The sequence below is a fragment of the Erpetoichthys calabaricus genome, chromosome 1 (genome assembly GCF_900747795.2).
Source record: "Erpetoichthys calabaricus chromosome 1, fErpCal1.3, whole genome shotgun sequence".
Classification (NCBI taxonomy): Eukaryota; Metazoa; Chordata; class Cladistia; order Polypteriformes; family Polypteridae; genus Erpetoichthys; species Erpetoichthys calabaricus.
In genome coordinates, this window is record NC_041394.2 from 188227037 (window position 1) to 188240763 (window position 13727).

Genomic DNA, 13727 nt, shown 5'->3' on the forward strand with positions numbered 1-13727 from the left:
AAACTGCAAAACGAAGAGAAGGTATTGCACAGTGTTTGGGTGTAAAATGCATTTTAAAAGTAACAGATGAGAGTCAATTTGGTAACTGCAACTGTGGCTTAAACCCAGATGTGAAATAGCTTCTGTGGTGCATCATGGACTTATCATCCTTGAGTTGTTTGCTTCAGTCTGTTGTGGTGAAGCGGTTTTAGAGTACTTTTTCATCCATCATACCCATGAGGTGTACAAGAGGTCATGGGCTGTTACTAGTGCTGTGTGTCTGATGGACAGCTGATGTTGTTCTTTTGATTACTTTTCATGAAATATTTTCTAATGTCTGTCAATGTAATATTGTATAAAGTCTTTTATATTTTTAGGCTCTTTGTATTTGTTTAAAAAATGAAAAAGAAGATCAGAGGCTAATGAAACTCTCCCCTCAGAATACAGCGGCCTTGCAAATGCAACATATACTAAACCTGGGGGTCAAATGTGGCTCCTGGAATGCCACAGTTGACTGTTTTCCTAAATAAAAGCAATTTAGTGCTGCTTACCGTTCATTCTGTCTCTTGATAAGATTTATGACCACTCATTTATTCTATTCTATTTACACAGCCACATTCAGAATGTTTAATAGCTTTTTGTCACCTTTAACCATTGTAGCTGTCAATTATTAACATGCATTCTGCCAACCAGCTAACTGTGCCCTAGTCATCACTAAATTTTGTTTAAATAAAATATCTTTTAAGAAAAATAAAATAAAGTAAAAAGAAATGCTTATCTTCTCCTAAACAAGAAATAAATCAGGATAAGTTTCTGAAAAGGATAATCCACACATGTAGAAATGTCTCGTGACTGAATGAAAGCACTGGCAAGTCATAGAATAACTTTGATAGCAAGGGCTGACTTCTAATTAAGAAGCTGGTCGGAGTGAAAACCTGCAGTTACTCAGCCATTCAGATTGACACCCCAGTATTACTCAGTTTCCCTTTTCAGATCACATAAGCATCCAGAAAAAGTGAGCATTTTGGTTGTGTGAAACCATTAAATCATTCCAGTACAAGAATGGATATGTGATGTTAAAAAAATGACATTGATAAGTCGATTTTAACCTATGTTTGCACGTTTTAACTCGGACACCTTTTTTTTCCGATCTTTGTTCAGGTACTTGGGATGGCATTCTCCATGACACTCTTTCACCAGATCCATCGAACGGGTAAAAAGTATGATGCTTAGTACGACAAAGTACAACAGCACTGAAAGAGAAGTATGCACCCTCATCTGATCTGACCTAACGTTTGATGAAGCACCAGCTATAATCCTTGGCCACAACTCTAACCAGATATCTTTGGGTCAGAATACCACAGAGACTTTTTTCTTATTTTGTATTTACTGTTAATTTGCCAAAGATTTGAATTGACAGCACAGATTATGACTAAAAGTCAACGGTTAAGGCAAAAATGTTCTGAGACTTCTTTAGTCTTTCCTTTTTATGTCTTGCCTGACTAACGTTATTTGGGACAATATCTGCATTGCTTTACTAACAGTATTCAAACTGCTTTGAAAAAGGCAAACTACCTTTCTTGGACACTTTCTACAAGTTCTATGCTATTCCTAAATGGATGACAAAACTAACCAAAGGCAAATGCCCTAATAGTGAGTCCCATAGCATTACTTTAAGCCATTGATGTCTACTTTTCCACTTTACTCAAAATTATCACTTTTTATTAAGCATATGTGACTCTGATGAAGCTTATGTTGGTTGATGTGTAAATATTACACACACAAGGACAAATAAACAATTAAAGCAATATGTCAAAAGTGAACATTCAGGAATACATCTTATCCAGGAAGAAGCTCCACTTTTTTGCAAACATTTATATAACCTGCACTACAAAGGAAAGTCGAAAGCAGTGATTTCAAGAATGATTCTGTGACAAACTGTACAGTTTCAGATAACATGCTGTTTTTTTATTTTACTCTGCCACCTTTCCTTGAGCCCATCTCCTTTTTTCCAACTTAATGGTTTAGTTTTTTTATGTAAAGATAAACCAAAAAGGGTCATAGCTTGTGTAGTCTAAGGATCTGTGAAACTCATAAATGACATTCTGCAGCTCTTATACATTTTAGTAATATCCAGTTTTTCCAATCTCTTTAACAACACTGGGAAAAAAATAAATACTGAATCTACAACTGAGAAATAAAAATAAAATGGCATTATATTTTATACGCCATGTAGTAGGTATAGAATAATGAAACTAATTTGACTCAGTCTATGTCTTTGCTCATTGAGGGTTTCCTAAAATATTTTCGTCTTTTTGAAATGTATGAATGCGCTGCAGAAACTGGTGTTCAGTTCTCTGGGTGGTTCCTTTAGGAAAGTGGATGCAAGTTCAGTTTAAGGTGGGTTAGTGTAACAAATCAGTAAAGGTTATGCAGTAGTTTAGAGGGCAGCTCGTTTTAAAGTATTTGGTTGTCTTTATTGTTCACTTTCCTGCATTTACTCACATTTTATATTTCAAGATAGACCAGGGGTGGGCAGATTCAGTCCTGGAGGGCCGCAGTGGCTGCAGGTTTTTGTTCCAACCCAGTTGCTTAATTAAAAACCAATCCTTGTCAATTATTTAATTGCATGGCTTGCTAGTGCTTTAACTCTGCCATGTCAGGTCATTCTCATATCCTAGATTTATTTTCCTTTCTAAGGATATCATCCAAATGATTTGAAGTCTAAAACAGATGAGTAATTCTCAGTGCTTCACTTTTTTCTCTTCACTTTCCTTCCAAGTATTTAATTAAACCAAATAGTGCACGATAAATACACACAGGTGTAAATGAAAACAAGCTAAATGGAGAAATGCTGGTCTCTTTTGTCATTTGCATGGTATTGCTAATTAGGAGCAATTAAAAACCAAGCATACAGCTGTTTAAGACTAAAATAAGCAATAAGGGTTCAAAATCTTAACGAGCGAGACAACTAAAGTGAAGCTGAAGTGTTACTTGAGCAATAAGGGTTTCTTATTAAGCAATTGGGTTGGAGCAAAAACCTGCAGCCACTGCGGCCCTCCAGGACTGAATCTGCCCACCCCTGAGATAGACTACCCCAAAGTAACATAATACAATATGCAGCTTGTTTACGTTTTCCACTATTTTTTAATGGTTCAAGGTATTTTGCAGTCCTCTTTCAGTGCAGGTTGTATACAGTGTTTGGGATTGCAGAGCTTTATTAATGTAAGTCCTCAGTACTTACTGTATTATCAAAAATAGCATTTTGGTTCATAACTCTGCTGTAGGATTGTCATTTACATTTTCTCTTATTTTTGTCTGTTTGACATACATTGAACAAAAAATGGTTACTTTTAAAGTGTGGTCGAACAAGACCATGTCCACAAAGTGTGAGTATGATTTGCATACACTATACTTTTTTTTTCCCAGTATGATTTTTTTTTTGTTTTTGTTTTTGTTGTTACTGTTTTTTAATTGAGAAATGACAGCAACTCTTATCATGGTGCAAGTTCCCCTAAAACATTCCTTTTAAGATGCCCAAATATATACCTCTAATATGAATGCTGCTTAAACTTCTACAGTCCAGCTCTTATTTCAACATAGACGGCATCTTCATCTTAAGTCATAGCTGCTTTTAAAAAGTGAAAGTCTGCACATTTGACTGAACTGGCAAATTCTCCCCTCTATACTTGATGAAAGAATTTTTCTTTACTTGATTAGAAAAAAAAAAAACATGCCTAGAAAAATTTGTGCATTAAACACATTGAAGAGAAAGTGCAACTAATAATCCCTTTGTTTTTTTTAATTTAATGTAATGGTGGCGGGCACTTGTGTTGGTGGATGTAGGTAAGTAAATTGTAGGCATGGGACCAGAGTTGTCAGGGTTCTTACACTCATTTGCAGTAAGGACAGAGACATTGAAGGCTGATAAGAAAAAACTGTTGACCTAAGGCTAGTTTGCTGCTAGTTTTGATGTCTGCCAATCATACATTTCCCAAAGGTAGACTGAGAAGATGAAAGGGGATTCAATAAGTTCTAGGCATGATGCAAATTCTGATATGTGCACTGTTCAATTTTCACTCTTTCTAATTTCAAATCTAACACACATAAAAGTGTCAACCAGTAAGAGTATTTTAAAATACAGTTTCAATAATAGTAGTAAATGTTATGTACTGTCCTTAAAATATGTCATGTCCAGAATGCTTTTTTAATTTTTATAGGACAATGTGAAAATGTAATTTTTGCACCAAACCAAAGTTAAAAAATGCAGTCTAAAAATAACAACTTGAACTTCCCTATAGTGCTGTTCATCTGAAGAGTTGCGTTTCATTTAATTCCATTTCTGTAAGTGTGTGAAATAGAAGCTGCACAATTTTTTTATTATGTGTAATGTGATGAGTCCCAGAGGTGCCTACAAAATGTCCTTCACCATGAACTGAATTTAATTTAACCATAGCTGACATGGTGACCCTAGAGAATACATTCATCCATGCCTAAAGTTTAAGGTAACCAATGTTCATTTGGTATATGGTGATGGAGTGTTTTTAAAATACGTTTCACTGAATGTTTTACATGACCTTTTGATGGATATTGAATTATTCAACTTGGTTTTCCCAGACTTTGTAACATTTCATACTCCATGTTTGGCAGATGCGAGGTGGGACTAGATTTGTTGGTTTGAAATTGTAGTGTGGGGATTGTCACCTTCTAAGTACTTTGCTGATGTTAAACTGCACACAATTCATAACATATATTTTCCTAAATATATTTGTTTAATGAATTACTTATATGCTATTTACTTACAGGTGATAACTTTTTGTTTCAGTTTTTAATTGAATATATATATATATATATAATATATATATATATAATATATATATTATATATTATATACTGTATGTATAGAGAGAGAGAGAGATATGATATCAGTCAAATACTTTTATCATTTATATTACTGACCTAAATGATCCATATACAGTATGTTGGGTATAAATTTCATGTGAGACCTCATAATATTTCACTTCCAACATATCTGAACACAAAGTCCAAGTTTCTTCTGGAGTCCATTTAGTTATTTTTATTTTTAATATACTCCAGTCTTTTCAGCAGCACCGTATTACAATAAATAGTGTGCAGAATATATCAAATACAGAGGAGGAAGGCTGTGAAATGTACAGTGAGGCTTAGACAGTCTAAACATTTCAAACAAGCACAGTATGGTGCATGTTTATTTTGCTGGTGATCCAGCTGAATACATTTTAAAAACATGTAACAGTATATTTGACAAATGCCTTCTGATTTGTAGCTTGATGTGTACAGTAAGAGACTTTTGTGAAGCGCTATAGCGTGATAGCCATGGGGACAGATCTTTACATGCTACAAAATAGAATGTGTGGATCCTACTAAATTATTTTTGACTAAACTGGTGCTGCCAAGATTAACCTATGCTGGTCAAGTGTGAAGAAACATGCATTGTGTGGTGACTTTTGCACAGCATAGCATGTTGATGTTGGTGAAGGTGATAGACAGCCACATCTCTGGCACTTAGGTTTCCAGTCATTTCCATATGAAGTCTCCAAGTACTTTACAGTATTTAAAAAAATAAACACATTTTCAAAAAAGTGGAGAATTTGCTCAACTTTGTTCAGAGGAGTTTTGTATCCTTTTTTTAGCATGCTGGGTTTTTTTGTAAGAGAAAAGCAAGTAATAATAAAAGACTAGTGAATATTGTGTGTCAGCTATACAAATACTGTTTCATCGATAACATCTGAACTGAGGATTAAGCAATATACTTTTTTATATTATTTCTGTGTCCTAATTTGGATAGAAGTATTTTATTGTGCAATTTTGCACATTATTTGCTTTTATAAGAAATGGTTTGTATGAATTTAAACCATAATGCATTGTGTCTGTGTGCACGTGTGTGTATATTATGCATATATACACAAAATTTTAAACATTGGAGACTTTTTGCAATTTGGATACTTGCAACATGAGGTATCTACCTGCTGTCTTCAGGTGGGTGTATGTTGTTATGATACAGAGTGCATTTTATTTACATTTTTATCCTGTGGAACGATAGAATGTTGTGATAATTTCAAATTTTCTGTCTGGTTGTATTCCTATACCAAAATTAAATACATATTTTTAAATATGCAAATGCAGCTTTTCTATCAATATTTTAGTGTGATATAAATTAAAAATGTATATACAACTTGGTACAGAATAACGCTTTTTAAAATGTTGTTTATTTTCATTAGAATACTACAAGGCCATGTCTTGTTAAATTTACTGAGTGCACCTACTGTTTATAATAATGGTAAAGGATCTGTGTTTATTAATCATTTATCTATTCTGTATTGCAAGTTTGTTTTTAGAATGATGAAAATGTTATCACTGAGAGATTTTTCAATTGCTACAATGTAGGCAGAAGTAATACACAAACGAGTTTCGGGACTATTGATTCAAAAAACAAGTAGGGTGAAGTTGTTTTTATATCACAATGGTGTACACTGTATAAGCTTAACCCCGATTTAATCTGTAGGTTAGTATTCTGCATACTTACTGAATTCATTTGTTTTTTTCTTTTAAACTAAAGAATTTAAGGTAAATCTGACCAGTTTTCTCAGTTATTTCTATTTACTATAGTATATATGTTAAGTCATGGAACTTCTTGTAAAGTGCTGTTTTATTTGTAAGTGTTTCAATCAAACAAACCTTCATCTGTCTTTGTCATTGTCATCAAGCGGTCTTAGTTGATTAAGCATCATACTGATTTTTTTTTTTACACATACAAACTGTCCTTTTTAGCATTGACTGTATTTATCCTGCTAAGTGTTAATGATGGTTATTTTAAAATGGTATATCTTCATGCTTTTAAAAGCCTACTGTTTTTTGTTTGATATTTCTTGCCTTGTTTACCCACTGTCTTTATCTCAGTTATTTTCAATGCCATTATTATAAAGGAAAGACTGTTTAGATTTAAATTACTACAGATCTGAAAGATATTTGAAATAAGAAGTTAGGTGTTAAGCACAACAATATTGCAGGTATTATGTTATACAATAGATACTGCATAATAAACAACATTATGATTTGAAAGTATTATGTCACAAGTAAGTCTGTAAGTGAAATGCACTCTGAATGTCTATTTGTAACTGCTGGTGCAATAAGAAAAAAAATTGTATGTTCTTAAAAGGAAAAAAAAAAACTCATTTACAAATCCATCCGATGCCTTTTTGAGTTTTTTGTTTTGTTTGTTCCTGTCTCTTTTGTTGAGATGCTGCACTCTCCCAATTACAGTAAGTGTTAAGTGAGCAGCTAAAGTCTACATAGACATGACATTTGTACTGAAATATCAAAGTAAATGAATTTCATTATTTACATGTTGTTACTGTTGTTGTTGTTTTTTCTTTTTAATTCAAGTAAATTTGTTGTACCATTTCTAGAATATAATATTAACCCTTAATGCCCTGAGGAGATTTGCCTGTATTGTGCATAAATTACATACCCAAAATTAAATGACCATTGCCCTGCTTATGTAATACTGGAACTGCAAATGGCTCAAGAGGTAGCGAGTGCAACACTTCAGATTTATAAAAGAAAGTATTTATATGATTAAAAACCTTTCTCTACACCAATATCAACTAAGTAAAACGCACAAAAAATTGCAGCTTAGGTATTCTCTACCAAAAAAGTGAATTTTACAGCACATAACCAAAACATTTTATGGTGCACAATCAATTTTCTTTTGTGCCCCAGTCTGTTGGCTATCATTGTACCAAGTTTAGATGTCATGTCCCATAGCATTGCAGTGGTATGCTGTTTAGCACAATGTGCCCCCTTTTGGAAACATTCCATGTTCATTTTTGGAAACATTTAATCTCTTGCATGTAAACAATCTCTCAAAACAAGTATTGGAGTTGCACTTATATTTTTTTAGATAGAAAATATACAAATACACACAAAAACTTCATATCACTCGGAAGCAACAAGTAAACAAATTGTAACTAAGTACATATAGTTATGTACTCAACCAAACCTTGTTTTTTCATGCAGTCCTTGGGACAGTTTCTTTTTACCGCTAGACACAGTGAAACCTGACATTTTGTACGTGAGATTGTTTTCTTTCTCTTGCCTTCTGTTGCATTTTTTCCACAAAGATTTATTAATTTATTTAGTTGTTTTTTTTTCTTTTAGTTTTACATCTGGAGTAAACTAAGTACATACATCCATTTTCATACCAGCTTCTTCCAGTGCTGCATTACAGGGGTGAGGACAGTGCCTTTGATGTCAGCTCTGGGCAGAGGGCAGGACACTGCTATGGACAGGGCCGTAGGCAGAGCTAGTTACACACACACCACACGTACACTTAAACCAATATTTCTCAGCTAACCTAAAAATGGCTGTTGCTGCGTAGGAAGCATGTGACTTTGTTTGTTTGATTTTGTTTGAGTTGTGGGTTTATTGCATTATACACAAACTTTGAAATATGGTGGTGCCAAGGTGGCTACTGAGGATATCTTCTCACAATAGTTAAAAAGGCTTCAAAACTTAATGTAAACTTGGCCTCAGAACTCAAATTCAATCTTGCAGCCTGCATACAAAAGGGAATGGAGGAAAAGTGAAATTTCTTAATAGTTATATAAAGTTTTTAACAAAAATATAAAATACATAAAGTCTCCTTAAATTACACTGCTCAAAGAATAACCAAATCCGGTAGTAAAACCTTAAACAAGTGCACAGACTGCAAAACAGGAAAGTCAAAACCAAGACCTTTTGTAATCGAGAATAAAATCCTGAAATCCAAAAATGAAATCCTCAGCAATACGCTGTGACATCTAAAGCCATAAATAGACCGTCTTTGACAGAATTAATGTAAAATAACAAAGCAAAATGATCAACAAACAAGTATTCTGCTTGAAAGCTGAAAGAGGACCAGTCACTGCTGCTTCTTCTTAGCCAAGTAGGTGGTGTTGAGAGTTCAGGTGAACAATTAAGGGCTCCTGACTGACTCCACCACAGAGCCCTGGATGTGTAGCACGAAGTGGGCAGCATAGGCCTTCATAAAGTCAGCAATCCTGTATTTTGTTTCTTCTATATTGACAGTCAGATTATTCACTTGCTGTTCCTCTTCAGTCCATAAGATGACTTGGCTCTCTTTATGGAGACTCCCAACACACGGTTGAGCTCCACTTAGCAGTACAGTTGTGAGACAACAGAGTGAACAGAAGTGGGCCTCTGGGAGTCACTCATTGTGGTGGTGCTGGAGATGTTTTCCCATTATGGATAGCCTCTTAGGAAGTATAGAATCCAGATGGAAAGAGAAGTGTGAAAGCTGAACAGGCTCCACTTCCCTCAGCCTCTGAGGGGTGGTAGTGTTGAATGCTGAATTAATGAACAGCATCTTTACAAAAGTGTCCTTTTCATGCAGATGAGACGGATGCATTTGTAGGCCATAGACTTTAGCACCTTCAGTGGACTTGATGAAGTGATAAACCAGAGTGGGTCATGTGGATTGGAAGACCAGTTTTAACTAGCCTCATACTTGGCCTCTTGAAGCATTTCATGATGACAGTTGTGAGTGCTTCAGGATGGTGGTGATTGAGGCAGGTGAGAGTCAATGTTTTGTGCCCAGGTATGATGGTGGTAGTTTTAAAGGTCTTGGGGTCCACCATCTGACTTAAGGAAAAATATCTGTGGGGACATCGGCCAGCAGGTGTGCACATGCCCAAAGGACATAACTGGGTTTGATGTTCTGTCCTGTGGCTTTTTATGGTTTTCTTCTCAATAGAGTGTTCCTCATATCAGCTGGGGACAGATGCATTACATGATCATCAGAAAAGTGGTCTTCAGACAAATTACATTTAATTAATGTGCAGATTCTCACTGGGTCATCCAAAGTATTGTTCTTCTCTTTTTTAGAAACATCAGTGTGGATTTGTCTTCATTTTTTGAGAACTTGCTCAGCTAGAAAGTCTTTTACTTACTAAAGAAGGTTTTCCACCCCATTTTCTTTTTATGTTACTGCATTTTCAGCTCTGCCTTTACAGGTCATGTTGTTTTGACTGCTACAATGCTCAAAAAGGGAACAGGTCTCAAGAAATATCTGCACTCCACCAACAGTCTGCAACTAAAAAAGAGTAGGCCTCACCAGCAGAGGCAGTCCAGCTCCAAACCCAGGGTGCAGGCTTACAGCCTACACAGGTCCAAAAGTGAGGCAAAGTCTTTAAATTTCTGGGTATTAAAGGGAGACGGGTAGAAACCGGACAAGAAAACTAACTAAAGTTCTTTTAATATGTAAATATTTATTAAATGAACTTAAAAAAAAATTCACAAAAAAACCTGTTATAATCTCTAACTTTTATAACATTTTTGGATATTCCTGTGCAGTTCCTAACAATTTATATGTGGATAATAAGACTCCTGGAATTCAAATTTGGGGTTTATTTTTGTTTAGAGCCTGTTCTGAAAATAGTCCTTATTTAATTATCTTTTTCTGCCATCTCCATGGAGGGCTTTGCTATAATTCCTTAGGGTTGCACTCATTTGTGATGGCAGTTTAGTGATGATATAAAGATCTACCTGGTTGTTTCCGGGGTATCACAGCTGGACAGGCAAACCTTTTTTCACTGTGTTAAAAGATCATTAGATAGTCCGTCCTCATATTTTTATTCCCTGCTATTGTTTTTTAACTCTGAATTTTCAATCATGTTTAGGCTTTGCCAAAAGATTTTCTTGTCTCATGGTTTTGACCTTTGGACAGTTCTTTGACTTTCAGTTCTCCTGGTCATTTTAATTTTGTTTTTCTTACTGTCTTTTGTTAGTCAGTATAAAACCAAGGCAAGTACAATTAAAGGAAATCCAAAACAGGAACCAGGGATAGTACCTTAAATCAGTAATGGGGGTCAAAAAACAGGATTCCAAAAATCAAATAAAAGTGCAAACCACGGTAGTGGAACAAACTTGATTGCTGAAGCAGCCATATCAGTGGCTGCTTCTCCTTAAATACTGCTGGGCTGGATCCTCCCAAGACTCTACATAAAGGGGACAGGGCAGAAAATGAATACATACATTAACATAATGCAAAACACACAAAAACTAATGAGCACAGTTTTGAATAAATATACAGAAAGTCAATCAGTAATACAATATACAAAATAATATCCCAAAGATAACATGGTTAAATAGAAGTAAACATACTTGTGCCCAGGATGAAAGATAACATGTAGACCCTGAAACAGAAAAGTATCTCCATAGCCTGAAGATGTCACCTCACATATGGTGTGGAAAAGAATGACTGAGCCGGTTGTTGCTGATGACGGTGCCTTCTTGTAAACCTCATTTCAGATCTAATATGAGTTATTTTTCAAAAAATGTTAATTTTTCCCCAGCGTTCTCCTCCAGTCAAAACTTTGTCTTCTTGTCAGAAGCACAGGTTTATCTTTTCTCATTTTGCCAGAGTGCTGACACTTTATTCTTCACACATTCAGAGTTAGGTCAGGATTTTCCATTTGTTTGTTTTTTAAAACAGACTTTACAGCATTTCCTTCTGTTCTGATCACGATGGGTCCTTTTCAAAGTTTCCTTGATGAACTTTGCTTTACTGACCAGCCATTGAAGCTGTTGAAGCTTGTGCACTTTGACAATACCAAATCCTGCTAGAACTTTGTCGTCTTGCAGTGTAAGCAGTTTTTTTGTTTCCCATTAAAACATAAATATTCAATAAGTTCAAACCAAAAAAGCAGCATTAGTTCACTAGAGGTTTTCAAAGTCTAGGTATATTTTCCAAACATCATCCATTTTTAAATAGTACTTTCCTTGGCATTTTACAGTGGTAGGTATCACTGATCCTGTTCCCCTCTATAGACAGACAGAGAGCACTTTATTTGGGAAATTTAGCAGGTGCCTTCTCCATAGATCTAGCTAGTTTTTTTGGGGGTTTTTTTCGGGGGGGGGGGGGGGGTTCCTGTTTGAACCACCTAATTAAATAATGACTGTGCCTACTGTTTGATCATAGGTGGAAGTAGGATTCATGTACTTTTCTCACTCCTAATGATAAATGATCCATGGTGTTGGGCAGACTTTATTTTTGTTTTTTTAGCATTTTTATTCAATTTATTAAAAGTAAATAACATTCCATACAAGCAAGTCAAATTTTACAGAGCTGTTCAAGTCGAATCAACCCCCAGCCATGAGAAAGAGAGCTAGGCCAACAGAGTGAAACTTTAATAATATGAAAAATAAATAAAATAAGATGAACAAGGGAAGAGAATCCACTTCCTCAATTTAAATACTTGTTCAAAAAATGTTATTGATTAGATCCTGCCAGGTTTTGAAAAAGTTTTGCACAGATTTTCTAAGTGAGAATATGGTTTTTTCCAATATCAGATAATATATAAAATCAGTTACCCACTGACTTAGAATAGGTGAGTTAGTGATTCTTCCAGTTGAGCAAGAAAAGTCTACATGCCGATAGTGTAGTAAAAGGCAATCACAGTTTGTTGTCCTTCTCCACTTTAAGCCCATCTGGAAGAACACCAAACACAACTGTTAGAGGATTAGGAGGGATTGTGACACCAAGGCTGTCTGAAAGGCATTTAAAAGATTTTGGTCCAGAATGATGTTAATTTGGTGCATGCCCAAAACATGTGGCCCAGTAAGGCTGGAGCTCGATTGCAATGTTGACAGGTTGAATCTTGCCCTGGAAACATTTTGAGTAATTTTAATAGAGATGAATGCACTCAACAGAGGATTTTAATTGGAATGATTGAATGCTTTGCGGATATGGAGCTGGAATGCATTCTGTGTTTTGCTGCCTTCCACTACTTTTCTGAAATTTTAAGTGAAAGATCCCTTCCTCATTGTACCCTGGGATCTTTGAAAGGAAGGATCTTTAAAATGTTTTTGTAAATTGTAGAAATGGTATCTGAGTCTTCAAGACTGATCAATATTTCTTCTGGAATATAAACAGGTCGAAGGTGAGGAAAATTTGGCAGGTTCTATTTAGCAAAGTTTCTAGCTTAAAAGTAGTAGAACAATTCAGTTTAAATTTAAAGCTTAATTGCTTATAGGATGCAAAAACATTACCTATGTACAAGTCTCTAAATGTTTTAATCCCAGACATTTTCCAAACATTAAATACTGTGTATGTTTGAGAGGGTGGAAAAGATTAGTTGTTATGTATTGTTATGTGTAACAGATAAGAGCGTCTCTGTCTTAAAATGCATCCTACATTAGTTCCATGTTCTGAGAGAGTGAAGGGCAATTGGATTGCTAGTGTAATGATGATAGTTTGTATTTACTGGAGCACAGAGCAGGAAATATAAAGAAGTGCTGAAAGATTTTATTACAGTTGCAGAGCAGGCTTGTGTATATTAATCGATGTGTTTTGATGTCCACGTCTGTATGGCCTGTGTATTTTCTACCCAGTAATAAAATTGAAAATTAGATAGTGCCATGCCCTCTTCTGCTTTAGGTCATTTGGATGTGTGGAGCATATTGAAGAGGGACAATGGTGAGATTCCTGAACTGTGCATGCCAACCTCCTTGAGCTAACTATCTGACTTAGGCCATTGGCTTCACCAAAGCTCATTTAAATGGGCCAAAAACTTAAGAAGCCAATGCTTTGCTGTTTTACTTGCAGAGTTAATTTAGAAGGCTCTCCACCCTTTTTATTTATTTTATTTATTATTTTATTTTGGACTGATCAACATCAAAAAAATTTAATGTAAAAATTCTAGTTTCAT

At 35.1% G+C, this 13727-nt stretch overlaps 1 protein-coding gene across 3 annotated transcripts in view; it reads left to right on the forward strand.

Moving 5' to 3' along the window:
* Positions 1-7205, forward strand: part of LOC114658133 (tetraspanin-9-like) — a 318249-nt gene extending 311044 nt beyond the window's left edge. For all 3 annotated transcript variants that reach the window (XM_028810215.2, XM_028810207.2, XM_028810197.2), the window contains one exon: positions 1141-7205. In XM_028810215.2, coding sequence (XP_028666048.2) covers positions 1141-1212 — 72 coding nt within the window. In that variant the 3' untranslated portion in view covers positions 1213-7205. The remainder of the gene's footprint in view (positions 1-1140) is intronic.
* Positions 7206-13727: the final 6522 nt, after the last annotated feature.